General features: G+C 40.5%; 1 protein-coding gene across 1 annotated transcript in view; it reads left to right on the top strand.

The window, feature by feature from the left end:
* The first annotated feature begins 7081 nt into the window (after window positions 1-7081).
* LOC128647635 (keratin, type I cytoskeletal 9) overlaps window positions 7082-16655 on the top strand; it is a 204286-nt gene continuing 194712 nt past the window's right edge. Inside the window, exon 1 of the mRNA XM_053700390.1 lies at window positions 7082-7155. Within this exon, the coding sequence (XP_053556365.1) occupies window positions 7113-7155 (43 nt within the window). The 5' untranslated portion in view covers window positions 7082-7112. The remainder of the gene's footprint in view (window positions 7156-16655) is intronic.

The following is a 16655-nucleotide window of genomic DNA, read 5'->3' as shown; positions in this document are numbered from 1 at the left end:
CATTGCAGTGAGGTGGCTGGTCATTCATCGATGGGGGATGTGCTTCAGAGGGGGGCAGGATCACATGCGGGGGTGCCAGGAACGCATATGGGCACACACACATGCCCGGGGGGGGGCGGGCATGGGGCGGGAGCGGTTGGGAATGCTACACTATGGCACAATTTGTTTAGGGTATGAAGGGAGAGAGAAGGGAGAAATTTTTATGGAAGAGATCTGGGAGGGGGTGGGGGGTAGGTTATAGAGAGGGAGAAGCTACACTACAGAAAAATATTGGTTTAAAAAAAAAAAAATCATTGGCAAACTGGGTACTGGCAGACAGCTGCCAGTACCCAAGATGGGTGCAAATAGATAGCAGGGGGGAGGGTTAGAAAGCTGTTTAGAGGGATCAGGGAGGTTGGGAGCTAAGGGGTAATCCATCACTGCTGAATATATTTAAAAAAAAAAAAGGAAAGCCTTTAATTTTAGTACTGGCAGACTTTCTGCCAGTACTTAAGATGGCGGGGACAATTGTGGGGTGGGGGAGGGAAGAGCGCTGTTTGGGAGGGATCACGGGGTGGGATGTGTCAGGTGGGAGGCTGATCTCTACACTAAAGCTAAAATTAACCCTACAAGCTCCCTAATTAACCCCTTCACTGCTGGGCATAATACAAGTATGGTGCGCAGCGGCATTTAGCGGCCTTCTAATTACCAAAAAGCAACACCAAAGCCATATATGTCTGCTATTTCTGAACAAAGGGGATCACAGAGAATCCTTTACAACCATTTGTGCCGAAATTTCACCAGCTGTTTGTAAATAATTTCAGTGAGAATCCTAAAATTGTGAAAAATTTAACACTTTTTTATTTGATCGCCTTTGACGGTGAAATGGTGGCATGAAATATACCAAATTGAACCTAAATCAATACTCTGGGTTGTCTTCTACACTACACTAAAGCTAAAATTAAACCTACAAGCTCCCTACAAGCTCCCTAATTAACCCCTTTACTGCTGGGCATAATACACGTGTTGTGCGCAGCAGCATTTAGCGGTCTTCTAATTACCAAAAAGCAACGCCAAAGCTATATAAGTCTGCTATTTCTGTACAAAGCGGATCCCAGAGGAGCATTTACAACCATGTATGCCATAATTGCACAAGCTGTTTGTAAATAATTTCAGTGGGAAACCTAAAGTTTGTGAACAAGTTTGTGAAAAAGTGAACGATTTTTTTTATTTGATCGCATTTGGCGGTGAAAAGGTGGCATGAAATATACCAAAATGAGCCTAGATCAATACTTTGCATTGTCTACTAAAAATATATATATACATGTCAAGGGATATTCAGGGATTCCTAACAGATATCAGTGTCCCAATGTAACTAGCGCTAATTTTGAAAAAAAAAATGGTTTGTAAATAGCAAAGTGCTACTTGTATTTATTTCCCTATAACTTGCAAAAAAACAAAACAAAGAACATGTAAACATTGGTTATTTCTAAACTCAGGGCAAAAAAATTAGAAACTATTTAGTATGGTTGTTTGTTGGTGGTTGTAGAAGTGTAACAGATTTTGGGGGTCAAAGTTAGACAAAAATATTTTCATTTTTTTATCATATTTTATAAAAAACAAATTATAGTACATAATATTATATGATGAAAATAATGGTATCTTTAGAAAGTCCATTCGATGGCGAGACAAATGGTATATAATATGTGTGGGTACAGTAAATGAGTAAGAGGAAAATTATAGCTAAACACAAACACTGTAGAACTTTATAAATAGCCCTGGTCCCAAACGGTCATAAAATGGAAAAGTGCTGTGGTCATTAAGGGGTTGAAAACAAGACATGATTACTAATAGTCTTTATATCCCACTTGGTAGTATGTTTATACTCATTTCTAGTGGTTTAAGCCCATTTAATCTTATTCTTACTTGATCTAGATAAAATCAGTGACTCCTATTCTTAGTGGAGCTATTAAAATTTATTACAAAAAAACATGGTACACAAAAGTTATAAGGGCTCAAAGATATGAGATCTCGGCTGTTAGAAAAAAAGAAAGCCACCAAAGAACTTTAACATAGAGATACAAACATTGCTGAAGATTCTATGTATAGCTTAGAGGAGAGAAGGGAAAGAGGTGATATGATAGCAACTTTTAAGTACGTTAAATGGTTTAGTAAAACTGAGGCTGTGGGTATTTTACATAAAATGGAAAATTCAAGAACAAGGGGTCATGATCTCAAGCTAAAGGGCAGTAGATTCAGGAGTAATTTGAGGAAGCTTCTTTACAGAAAGAGTGATTGATTTATGCAATAAGCTTCCTCAAGAAGTAGTAGCAACAAACACTGTGGGGGACTTTAAAAATGCATGGGACAAGCATAAGGCTATCCTACAAACTAGATAAGTTTATACTGTTAGGTAATATCGGGCAGACTTGCTGGGCCTATGTCTCTTATCTGTACACTTCTCACATTTTTGTAAATATTTTATTATATCTTTTCATGTGACAACACTGAAGAAATTACATTTTGCTGCAATGTAAAGTAGTGACTGTACAGCCTGTATAACATTGAAATTTTGCTATCCCCTCAAAATAACTCAACACGCAGCTATTAATGTTTAAAATGTTGGCAACATAAGTGAGTACACCTCTAAGTGGAAATGTCCAAATTGGGCCCAAAGTCTCAATATTTTGTGTGGCCACCATTATTTTCCAGCACTGCTTTAACCCTCTTGGGCATGGAGTTCACCAGAACTTCACAGGTTGCCACTGGAGTCTTCTTCCACTCCTCCATGATGACATCACTGAGCTGGTGGCTGTTAGAGACCTTGCGCTCCCTTACCTTCCATTTGAGGATGCCCCACAGATGCTCAATAGGGTTTAGGTCTGGAGACATGCTTGGCCAGTTCATCACCTTTACCCTCAGCTTCTTTAGCAAGGCAGTGGTCATCATGGAGGTGTGTTTGGGGTCGTTATCATGTTGGAATACTGCCCTGTGGCCAAGTCTCCGAAGGGAGGGGATCATGCTCTGCTTCAGTGTCATGATCTGGTGTACATGCGCTCAGGACACAGACCATTGGGTAGGGATTTGAAGACACCGACTCCTGACCCGGGGAAGAGTATCCTGGAAGTGGATAGATGATATTCTGTGATTCATAGTTGCTAGAAGTTATTGTAGAATTCATGGAGAGTGCAACATTTGTATACAATATAATCTGGCTTCACTTATAGTTAGTTAATAGGAGTAGCTGCAGGATTCAATGAGTGGAAAATATAGCAATGTGGAATGTTCAGGCTTCAGAGTAAACTGGTAAAAGATTCACACTTAGATGCAAACTAAGGTTTGTTGCAGGTTCACAGTACATAATATTATATAAAGCTGTATGTCAGTATTAATCACAGGTGATAAACAAGCTGCAAGTTTAGGCATTAATTACTGTTTGTGCATATATTGAAGAATCACATTAAAGCTTTTAACTGAACAGATAGATGCAGAGTTCTGAATATGTTAACATATTTGCAGCAGGATATTTCAGCAATGACAACTTGTAGCAGAGAAATAGTTATAAAGTTCTGAGTAAGATGTTGTTGTTGTAATTAGAGAGTGATGATAACTAAAAGCATACTTGTGATTTATAATAAAGTTCAGAGTTTGTTAAGTAGCAGAGTCCAGGAAACAGAATGAAATTATTTGGATACTTGCGATTTGATGATTTTAAGCATTGGTAATAGAAAATGCTGTAGCTTGAAATAGTTGGTAAATTCATGCAAGAAACAGTCACAGACCTCTGTTGTTCAGGATCACAACTTCAAAGTTAATGCAAAGCACATTAGACCTGAGAAGGCTTAAAAAGAGGCTGAGGGAATAAGGTGCATGAATGATTAATCAGGCAGGCAAGCAAGCTGAATGTAAATACTGCCCAAAACCAGCAGTCAGGGAAGGAAGTCTTAAAGGGATAGTGACATTAGGCTGAGATATGTTACATTCAGTATGTCACAGTGCATGTTGGCATTCATGGTTCCCTCAATGAACTGTAGCTCCCCAGTGCCAGCAGCACTCATGCAGGCCCAGACCATGACGCTCCTACCACCATGCTTGACTGTAGGCAAGACACACTTGTCTTTGTACTCACCTGGTTGCTGCTACGCACGCTTGACACCATCTTAATCAAATACATTTATCTTGGTCTCATCGGACCACAGGACATGGTTCCAGTAATCCATGTCCTTAGTCTGCTTGTCTTCAGCAAACTGTTTGCAGGCTTTCTTGTGCATCATCTTCAGAAGAAGCTTCCTTCTCGGACAACATCCATGTAGACCAATTTGATGCAGTGTGCAGTGTATGGTTTGAGCACTGATAGGCTGACCCCCCACCCCTTCAACCTCTGCAGCAATGCTGGCAGCACTCATACATCTATTTCCCAAAGACAACCTCTGTATATGATGCTGAGCATGTGCACTCAACTTCTTTAGTCGACCATGGTGAGGCCTGTTCTGAGTGGAACCTGTCCTGTAAAACGACTGTATGGTCTTGCCCACCATACTGCAGCTCAGTTTCAGGGTCTTGGCAATCTTTGTATAGCCTAGGCCATCTTTATGAAGAGCAATTTCTTTTTTTCAGACCCTCAGAGAGTTAGTTGCCATGAGGTGCCATGTTGAACTTCCAGTGACCAGTATAAGAGAGTGTGAGAGTGATAACACCAAATTTAACACACCTGCTCCCCATTCACACCTGAGACCTTGTAACACTAATGAGTCATATGACACCTGGGAGGGAAAATAGCTAATTGGGTCCAATTTGGACATTTCCACTTACGGGTGTACTCACTTTTTTGCCAACGGTTTAGACATTAATGGCTGTGTGTTGAGTTATTTTGATTGGAGAGCAAATTTACACTGTTATACAGGTTGTACACTCACTACTTTACATTATAGCAAAGTGTCATTTCTTCAGTGTTGTCACATGAAAAGATATAATAAAATATTTACAAAAATGTGAGGGGTGTACTCACTTTTGTGGGATACTATATATATATATATATATATATATATATATATATATATATATATATATATATATATATATATATATATATATATATATATTGTTAGTGTATGCTGACAATGTTATGATCTATGTATTTATGTAAATATTCCTTCTGAGCAGCTATATTTGTTCTATTCATTTACCTGACTCTGTAATTGAGCTATGGATGTTTCAAATACATTTACTTAGGTTCCACGGTTTACTTATTTGCATTGCATATTGCTCCTTTTAAGTATGGTGTATCCTTGTTTTGTTAGGGGGTGCTTCTTGAGTAATGAATAGGAATCTAGTAGTTTATAATCACTTATGTGTATGGAGCTTGTGGGCCCGTGTTTCTGGCGAGTCTTCAGACTCGCCAGAAACAGCAGTTATGAAGCCACAGTCTAAAGACCACTGCTCCATAACGCTGTCCGCCTGCTTTGAGCAGGCTGACAGAGATTGCCGGAATTCAACCCAATCGAGTACGATCGGGTTGATTGACACCCCCTGCTGGTGGTCCATTGGCCGGGAGTCTGCAGGGGGCGGTGTTGCACCAGCAGCTCACAAGAACTGCTGGTGCAATGCTGAATACGGAGAGCGTATTGCTCTACGCATTCAGCGAGGTCTGGCGGACCTGATCCACACTGTCAGATCAGGTCTGCCAGACCATTGATAAATATCCCCCAGTGTCCCATAGGTAGTTATTTGGGTAGTCCCCTGCAGCAACTGACCGTTTGGTGCATTCCATAGGAAGTAACGACTTGCAGCTTACTTTACTGATTAGACAATACATACTGATGACTTTTTAAGTGCATGATTAATGCGGTATTGACATCCACTGACCAATTTCTATGATTACAGCAGTTACAGATTTTTTGACATTGCTCTAAATATTTTTGACAGCTGTGCCGTTTTTTAGATTTGACATTTTTGTTTTTGAACCTTCAAGGCTGCCATACGTACTCTTGTGCATGCGCAGTTGCACACAGGGGATGCTACCCAGTCTGGAATGCACTTGGGATAAGGTAAAACAGATAAATGTCTGTTTTTTTTATTGTATGTAAGTCTGAGGACAGGGGAAACACCGAAAACGTTTACTGAGTACAAAAGGAGAGTGCCTTTTTTGGAGAGAATTGTATGCTTAGGTTTAAGTGTACCCAGATGCTGCTAATAGGGTTGTGTGAGTGCTGGATCCAACTGGGATATATTTATAGGCATAAAGATATATTTGTTAAAAAAAAAATCAGATAAATGTAGAAATAATTATGTATGGATAAATAGAACAGATTCCATTATGTTAAGAACAGTGGAATATGAAATATTCATATTTTCATGTTGGGTTAGCACAATTACGAAAATGCGATCATGTTTGCTCTAGAGAGTGGGTGTTTTTTCCCCACATTTTTCTCCAATTATTTCTATGGGGAATACGTGAACGCGTACGCGATATTAGATGTTCAGATTTTTGTAATAGTCGGGTTACCGCTTGTGCAAAATAAGTTGTTTTTTTAACTTGTAATACCAGCGTATCCCGACTAGCTCAAATAAGTTTAGCTGTGATTTTGGAATTGAAGAGATTAATTTCACACATGTAAATTGTTATCATTTTAAACTGTAGAAAATAATCACTCACCAAACACCTGTAATGTAACATAAACCTACGAAAGGACCATTTTATGAGTGATTTGCATTTTTACAAATAGAAGATAACGTTTGCATCACACAGTAAAGGCTACTGTCCTGCCTCTCTGAGAAATAACCTTCACACATGATTTCAAACACTTTATTACATCACACAAGCACTTTCTATAGGCGATGCTGATAGCTTTACAGGGTAACAATATTATAGTGAGCTGTAGATAATCTGGTCTTTAGATTAAGCATTTTAGAATATAAATTTATCATATAGGAAAATGCAATAATCATAAAAGCTTAGAAACAAGGCATAGACAGAAGGTAGATGGGCTTGTTATAGCCTCATATTTATAGGATCAGTTAACTAATTTCCTTTGTGAAGTAACACTACCCTGTGAACTGATGCTTATTGTGAAATAAACCACAGTCAGGTTAAAGTCCTTTCCCCATACACACAGCTGCATCTGGTGAACAGAATGTTGCTGATACAAGTGTTTATCCTCGTACTGCTCTGCGTAGGTGAGTCTGCTGGGGTTTAGAAATATGCCACATTCAGGGTAACCTGCAACCATTTCTGTGATCTCAAGTTAATTTTGTTTATATATTTAAAAAAGTTTTATTGTCAGAAATAGCTGTAATGTCTGTCTCTTCACAAAGTATCAGTTAGATATCGACATAGTAGTTTAGTAGATTATAAAAACTATTGCCATTTACAAATTTACAGGCTCTTACTTAAAGTGATATTAAACACAAAATGAAATCCTTCATTAAAATGCCTTTAGAGACAGAGTAAAAAGCTATGCACTGTGCTTCATTTAGTGAGCCTGCTTTTCCTGTATTTTAACTCTGAAAAGCTGTAGTTATTGCTTGATCAGTTTAGGGGCTTATGTCAATCTGTCTGTACCTAGTCACAGCAGGGAAGATAAGATAAAAATACTATGGGTATGTCCTTGGGATGTAAAGCAATGCAAATTTTACAATCAAGCTGACAGTTTTAAATTCTTATAAAATTATTATAAAACAGAACCTTTTCACAGATCTTTCTGTAATTTAGTACAGTATCCTATACACATTGCATCCATTTACTGTGTGTATATATATATGCAAAATAAGTTAGATTTTTGAGAATTTTCAGCTCAAGATATTTTTATAAAATTGTAAAAAAGTTAAGTATATTTAACCTAACGTTCTCTTTACAGGAATGTTTTTAGATTTTAGTATCATATAGTATTAAATAGTATACTTTATATTTGTAAACAATAATATAAATTATACTGGGCTAAATTACAAGTGTAGTGCTAATTTATCACATTACAAGTGGCTGGTTAATGTTACCGCACGCTCGTGGTAACAATTAGCACTAACAAAATTAATCATAGATGAGATCTGTTAATTTTCAAAAAGTGCGCCAAAATAGAGGGTCTTTTATTTTTTTATGGAAAAAAATTAGCATTTTTTTCCCCATAAAAAATACTGCACCAGGCAGTTTTTAGGGGTTAAAAATGGAGTGTGGGTGTTAGGAAAAAAATGGCACTGAAAAGTGCCTTTACATTGCGTTCTATGAGAATTGTGTGTTCCCAGTATGTATATATATATATATATGTATATGTATATATATATATATATATATATATATATATATATATATATATATATACACATATTTACACATAAGTATATATGTATATAAGCTGCCCATCACTGCACAACTTACCCTCTGCGCAAGTTCTCATGCCGTGTCTCACGGCATGAAAATGAGGCTCCCATTTGAGTCTATTGAAACATGTGAGCTTCCCAGCAATGTGAAAGCAAGCTCACTTTTGCATTACTGTCAACTTGTAATTCCCACCCACATTCACTGGTATTATCTCTTTCACAAAAGCTATATTTACCGCTCCTCTTGTAATCTGGCCCACTATGGGGGGAAAAAATATAAATATATAAAATGTTTATTTAAAAAAATATAAATATGCCAAATTAAAAGTCAGATGAGATGCATGACCCTAATATCTCCTGTCCTGCAATCTATATACTAATATAAGACCATAGATCACATACTTGGTTACCTCAAACTAGTTCATGCCAGCTATATGCCCAGATTATAACTCAGATCAGATGCATGGCGACTAAATAGCAGTTCCTGCAAGCTATATGCCCAGGTTATACCTCCGATCACATGTATGACCCTTACATACAAGATCATGCCAGCTATATGCCCAGGTTATAACTCAGATCAGATGCATGGCCCCTAAAGAGCGGTTCCTGCCAGCTATATGCCCTGATTATACCTCCAATCACATGTATGGCCCTTACATACAAGATCATGCCAGCTATATGCCCAGGTTATAACTCAGATCAGATGCATGGCCCCTTAAATATCAGTTCATGCAAGCTATGTGCCCAGGTTATACCTAAAATCACAAGTATGCCCCTACATACCAGTTCATGCTAACTATTTGCCCAGGTTATACCTCAGATCACATGTATGGCCCCTACATACCAGTTCAAGCAAACTATAAGCCCAGGTTATACCTCACATCACAAGTATGGCCCCTGTGTGCCAGTTTATATAAGCTATATGCCCAGGTTATACCTCAGATCAGATACATGGTCCCTACGTACCAGATCATGCCAGCTATATTCACAGGTTATAACTCAGATCAGATGCATGGCACCTAAATAGCGGTTCCTTCCAGCTATATGCCCTGATTATACCTCCAATCACATGTATGGCCCTTACATACAAGATCATGCCAGCTATATGCCCAGGTTATAACTCAGATCAGATGCATGGCCCCTAAATAGCAGTTCCTGCCAGCTATATGTCCAGGTTATACCTCAGATCAGATGCATGGCCCCTAAATTGCAGTTCTTGCCAGCTATATACCCAAGTTATACCTCGGATCAGGTCCATGGCCCCTAAATACAAGTCCATGCCAGTTATATGCCCAGCTTATACCTCAGATCAGATGCATGGCCCATAAATACCAGTCATGCCAGCTATATGCCCAGGTTATACCTCAGATCAGATGCATGGCCCCTTAAATATCAGTTCATGCAAGCTATGTGCCCAGGTTATACCTAAAATCACAAGTATGCCCCTACATACCAGTTCATGCTAACTATTTGCTCAGGTTATACCTCAGATCACATGTATGGCCCCTACATACCAGTTCAAGCAAACTATAAGCCCAGGTTATACCTCACATCACAAGTATGGCCCCTGTGTGCCAATTTATATAAGCTATATGCCCAGGTTATACCTCAGATCAGATACATGGTCCCTACGTACCAGATCATGCCAGCTATATTCACAGGTTATACCTCAGATCAGATACATGGTCCCTACATACCAAATCATGCCAGCTATATTCACAGGTTATACTTCAGATCAGATGCATAGTCCCTACGTACCGGATCTTGTCAGCTATATGCACCGGTTACACTTTAGATCATATGCATAGTCCCTATGTACCAGATCATGTCAGCTATATTCCCAGGTTATACCTCAGATCAGATGCATGACCTCTATCTACCAGTTTATGTCAGCTATATGTCCAGGTTATACCTTAGATCAGATGCATGACTCCAGCGTACCATATCATGGCAACTATATGCCCAGGTTATGTCACAGATCAGATGCATGGCTCCTGTGTACCAGTTAATGTAAGCTATATGCCCAGGTTATGCCTCAGATCAGATGCATGGCTCATGCATAGTAAATCATGCCAGCTATATGCCCAAGTTATACCTCAGATCAGATGTATGGCTCCTTCCTACCAGTTAATGCCAGCTATATGCCCAGGTTATGCCTCAGATAAGATGCATGGCTCTTATGTATCAGATAATGCCAGCTATATGCCCAGGTTATACCTCAGATCAGAAGTATGGCTCCTGCCTACCAGTTCATGCAGCTATATGCCCAGGTTATACCTCAGATCAGATGCATGGCTGCTGTGTACCAGATCATGCCAAATATATGCCCAGGTTATATCTCATATCAGATTCATGGCTCCTGCATACCAAATAATGCCAGCTATATGCCCAGGTTATACCTCAGATCAGATGCATGGCTCTTGCCTACCAGTTCATGCAAGATATATGCCCAGGTTATACCGCAGATCAGATGCATGGTTGCTGTGTACAAGATCATGCCAGTTATATGCCCAGGTTATACCTCAGATCAGATGCATGGCTCCTTCGTACCAGATCATGGCAACTATATACCCAGGTTAAACCTCATATCAGATTCATGGCTCCTGCATACCAAATCATGCCATCTATATGCACAGGTTATACCTCAGATCAGATGTATGGCTCCTGCCTACCAGATCATGCCAGCTATATGCCCAGATTATACCTCAGATCAGATGCATGGCTCCTGCATACCAGATCATGTCACATATATGCCCAGGTTATACCTCAGATCAGATGCATGGCTCCTTCATACCAGATCATGCCAATTATATGCCTAGGTTCTACCTCATATCAAATTCATGGCTGCTGCATACCAGATTATGCCAACATGATCCACAGTTTATACCTCAGATCAAATGCATGGCTGCTGTGTACCAGATCATGCCAGTTATATGACCAGGTTATAGCTAAGATCAGATGAATGACCTCTATGTAACAGATAATGCCAGCTATATTTCCAGGTTATACCTCAGATCAGATGCATGGCTTCTGCATACCAAATAATGCCAGCTATATGCCTAGGTTATACACCAGCTCAGATACATGGTCCCTACGTACCAGATCATGGCAGCTATATGCACAGGTTATACCTCAGCTGAGATACATGGTCCCTATGTACCAGATCATGGCAGCTATATGCCCTGGTTATACCTCAGATCAGATACATAGTCCCTACGTACCGGATCATGGCAGCTATATGCCCTGGTTATACTTCAGATCAGATACATGGTTCCTGCATACCGGATCATGGCAGCTATATGCCAATGTTATACCTCAGATCAGATGCATGACCTCTATTTACAAGTTTATATTAGCTATATGCCCAGGTTATGCCTCAGATGAAATGCATGGCTCATGCGTACCATATCATGACAACTATATCCCCAGGTTAGGCCTCAGATCAGATGCATGGCTCCTGTGTACCAGTTAATGTAAGCTATATGCCCAGGTTATGCATCAGATCAGATGTATGGCTCCTGCCTACCAGTTCATGCCAGCTATATGCCCAGGTTATGCCTCAGATGAGATGCATGGCTCTTATGTATCAGATAATGCCAGTTATATGCCCAGGTTATACTGCAGATCAGATGCATGGCTCCTGTGTACCAGATCATGCCAGTTATATGCCCAGGTTATAGCTCAGATCATATTCATGGCTCCTGCATACCAAATAATGCAAGCTATATGCCCAGGTTATACTGCAGATCAGATGCATAGCTCCTGTGTACCTGATCATGCCAGTTATATGCCCAGGTTATAGCTCAGATCATATTCATGGCTCCTGCATACCAAATAATGCCAGCTATATGCCCAGGTTATACCTCAGATCAGATGCATGGCTCCTGAGTACCAGATCATGCCAACTATATACCCAGGTTATACCTCATATCAGATGCATTGCTCCTGCAAACCAGATTATGCCAGCTATATGCCCAGGTTATACCTAAGATCAGATGCATGGCTCCTGCATACCATATCATGGCAGCTATATGCCCAGCTTATGCTTCAGATCAGATGCATGGCTCCTGCACACCAAATCATGCCAGCTATATGCACAGGTTTTACCCCAGATCAGGTGCATGGCTCCTGCATACCAGATAATGCAAACTATATGCCCAGATTATACCTCAAATCACAAGTATGGCCCCTTTGTGCCAGTTTATATCAGCTATATGCCAAGGTTATACTTCAGATCAGATGCATGGTCCCTAAGTACCAGATCATGGCAGCTATATGCTGAGGTTATACCTCAGATCAGATGCATGACCTGCATACCAGATTATGCCAGCTATATCCACAATTTATACCTCAGATCAGATACATGGCTCCTGCGTACCAGATCATGCAAGCTATATGCCCAGATTATACCTAAGATCAGATGCATGGCTGGCTCCTGGGTACCAAATGATGCCAACTATATGACCAGGTTATATCTCAAATCACAAGTATGGCCTCTGTGTGCCAGTTTATATCAGCTATATGCCCAGGTTATACCTCAGATCAGATACATGGTCCGTACGTACCAGATCATGTCAGCAATATGCCCAGGTTATACCTCAGATCAGATGCATGGCTTCTGCATACCAAATAATGCCAGCTATATGCCTAGGTTATACACCAGTTCAGATACATGGTCCATACGTACCGGATCATGGCAGCTATATGCACAGGTTATACCTCAGCTGAGATACATGGTCCCTATGTACCAGATCATGGCAGCTATATGCCCTGGTTATACCTCAGATCAGATACATGGTTCCTACGTACCGGATCATGGCAGCTATATGCCCTGGTTATACTTCAGATCAGATACATGATCCCTACAAACCGGATCATGGCAGCTATATGCCCTGGTTATACCTCAGATCAGATACATAGTCCCTACGTACCGGATCATGGCAGCTATATGCCCTGGTTATACTTCAGATCAGATACATGATCCCTACAAACCGGATCATGGCAGCTATATGCACAGGTTATACCTCAGATCAGATGCATGGCTTCTGCATACCAAATAATGCCAGCTATATGCCTAGGTTATACACCAGCTCAGATACATGGTCCCCATGTACCAGATCATGGCAGCTATATGCCCTGGTTATACCTCAGATCAGATACATAGTCCCTACGTACCGGATCATGGCAGCTATATGCCCTGGTTATACTTCAGATCAGATACATGGTCCCTACGTCCCGGATCATGGCAGCTATATGCCCTGGTTATACTTCAGATCAGATACATGGTCCCTACGCACCAGATTATGACAGCTATATTTCCAGATTATACCTCAGATCAGATGCATGACCTCTGTTTACAAGTTTATGTTAGCTGTATGCCCAGGTTATACCTTAGATCAGAAGCATGGCTCCTGTGCACCATATCATGGCAACTATATGTCCAGGTTATGCCTCAGATCAAATGCATGGCTCCTGTGTACCAGTTAATGTAAGCTATATGCCCAGGTTATGCATCAGATCAGATGTATGGCTCCTGCCTACCAGTTAATGTAAGCTATATGCCCAGGTTATACCTCAGATCAAATGCATGGCTTCTGCGCACCATATCATGGCAGCTATATGCCCAGGTTAGGCCTCAGATCAGATGCATGGCTCCTGTGTACCAGTTAATGTAAGCTATATGCACAGGTTAGGACTCAGATCAGATGCATGGCTCCTGCTTCAAAAATCATGCCAGTTATATGACCAGGTTATACCTCAGATCAGATGTATGGCTCCTGCCTACCAGTTGATGCCAGCTATATGCCCAAGTTATGCCTCATATGAGATGCATGGCTCTTACATATCAGATAATGCCAGTTATATGCCCAGGTTATACCGCAGATCAGATGCATGACTTCTGTGTACCAGATCATGCCAGTTATATGCCCAGGTTATATCTCAGATCAGATGCATGACCCCTATGACCAGTTAAAGTAAGCTATATGCCCAGGTTATACCTCAGATCAGATGCATGGCTCCTGAGTACCAGATCATGCCAACTATATACCCAGGTTATACTCATATCAGATGCATTGCTCCTGCATACCATATTATGCCAGCTATATCCACAGTTTATACCTCAGATCAGATGCATGGCTCCTGCATACCAGATCATGCCAGCTATATGACCAGGTTATACCTAAGATCAGATGCATGGCTCCTGCGTGCCAGTTTATATCAGCTTTATGCCCTGGTTATACTTCAGATCAGATACATGGTCCCTACGTACCAGATCATGTCAGCAATATACCATAGTTATACTTCAGATCAGATACATGGTCCCTATGTACCAGATAATATCAGCAATATGCCAAGATTATACCTCAGATCAGATACACAGTCCCTATATAACAGATTATGGCAGCTATATTCCCAGTTCATACTTCAGATCAGATGCATGACCTCTATGTACCAGTTTATGTCAACTATATGCCCAGGTTATACCTTAGATCAGATGCATTGCTCCTGTGTAGCATATCAAGCCAGCTATATACCCCAGTTAGGCCTCAGATCAGATGCATAGCTTCTGTGTACCAGTTAATGTAAGATATATGCCCATATTATGCCTCAGATCAAATGCATGGCTCCAACGTACCATATCATGGCAGCTATATGCCCAGGTTATACCTCAGATGAGATGCATGGCTCGTGTGTACCTGTTAATGTAAGCTGTATGCCCAGGTTATACCTCAGATCAGATGTATGGCTCCTGCGTACCAGTTCATGCCAGCTATATGCCCAGGTTATACCTCAGATCAGATTATTGCTCCTGCCTATCAGTTCATGCCAGCTATATGCCCAGGTTATACCTCAGATGAAATGCATGGCTCCTTTGTACCAGATCATGCCAGTTATATGCCCAGGTTGTACCTCAGGTCAGATGCATGGCTGCTGTGTACCAGATCATGCCAATTATATGCCCAGGTTATAGCTCAGATCAGATGCATGACCTCTATGTACCAGATAATGCCAGCTATATGCCCAGGTTATGTCTCAGATCAGATTCATGGCTCCTGCATACCAAATCATGCTGGGTATATGCCCAGGTTATACCTCAGATCAGATGCATGGCTCCTGCGTACCAGATCATACTAACTATATACCCTTGTTATACCTCATATCTGATGCATTGCTCCTGCATACCAGATTATGACAGCTATATCTACAGTTTATACCTCAGATCAGATGCATGGCTCCTGCATACCAGATCATGCAAACTATATGCCCAGGTTATACCTCAGATCAGATGCATGGCTCCTATGTACCAGTTAATGTAATCTATATGCCCAGGTTATGCCTCAGATCAGATGCATGGCTCCTGCATACCAAATCATGCCAGCTATATGCACAGGTTATATCTCAGATCAAATGTATGACTCCTGCCTTACATGTTCATGCCAGCTATATACCCAGGTTGTACCTCAGGTCAGATGCATGGCTGCTGTGTACCAGATCATGCCAGCTATATGCCCAGATTATACCTCTGATCAGATGCATGGCTGGCTCCTGCTTACCAAATCATGCCAACTATATGTCCAGGTTATACCTCAGATTAGATGCATGGCTCCTGTGTACCAGATCATGCCAGCTATATGCTCAGGTTATACCTTATATCAGATGCATGGATCCTGCATACCAGATTATGCCAGCTATACCCCCAGGTTATACCTCAGATCAGATGCATGACTCCTACATACCAGTTCATTGCAGCTATATGCCCAGATTATACATCCGATCAGATGCATGGCTCCTGTGTACCAGGTCATGCCAGCTATATGCCCAGGTTATACCTTATATCAGATTCATGGCTACTACATACCAGTTACTGCCAGCTATATGCCCAGGTTATACCTCAGATTAGATACATGGCTCCTGTGTACCTGTTAATGTCAGTTATATGCCAAGGTTATACCATATATCAGATTAAAGCTTTTAGATATTATGGGAACTTCAATAAAAAGGTGTATAATTCTCACAAATGCCACTAGTAAATGCTTAGTTTCAATTCTATTCAGTCTGTATATGCAAAAAAATATCTCATGTTTTATAGAATTGCAAAAGATTCCAAAAGCCGTTACTAATATAGGGAAGCTGTAAACTTCCATATGCTATGAGATTACATCCTCTCTCACCCCATCATGTGATTACTAATCACATCGTCACTCACAGTCTAATGTTAAGGGGGGGAAAAAAATCACTTTTGCATTAAAAACAGGTATTTAAAAAGGGAAGGAATTACAAAAAAAGAATCCCCATAGAGCATAACACATGCCTTGGAGTAGATGCTAAGATTGTTAAGTGGGTAGAATGCTGGCTTAAAG

Source organism: Bombina bombina, chromosome 2 (assembly GCF_027579735.1).
Source record: "Bombina bombina isolate aBomBom1 chromosome 2, aBomBom1.pri, whole genome shotgun sequence".
In the NCBI taxonomy this organism is placed as follows: domain Eukaryota; kingdom Metazoa; phylum Chordata; class Amphibia; order Anura; family Bombinatoridae; genus Bombina; species Bombina bombina.
This window is presented reverse-complemented; position numbering and strand designations above follow the sequence as displayed.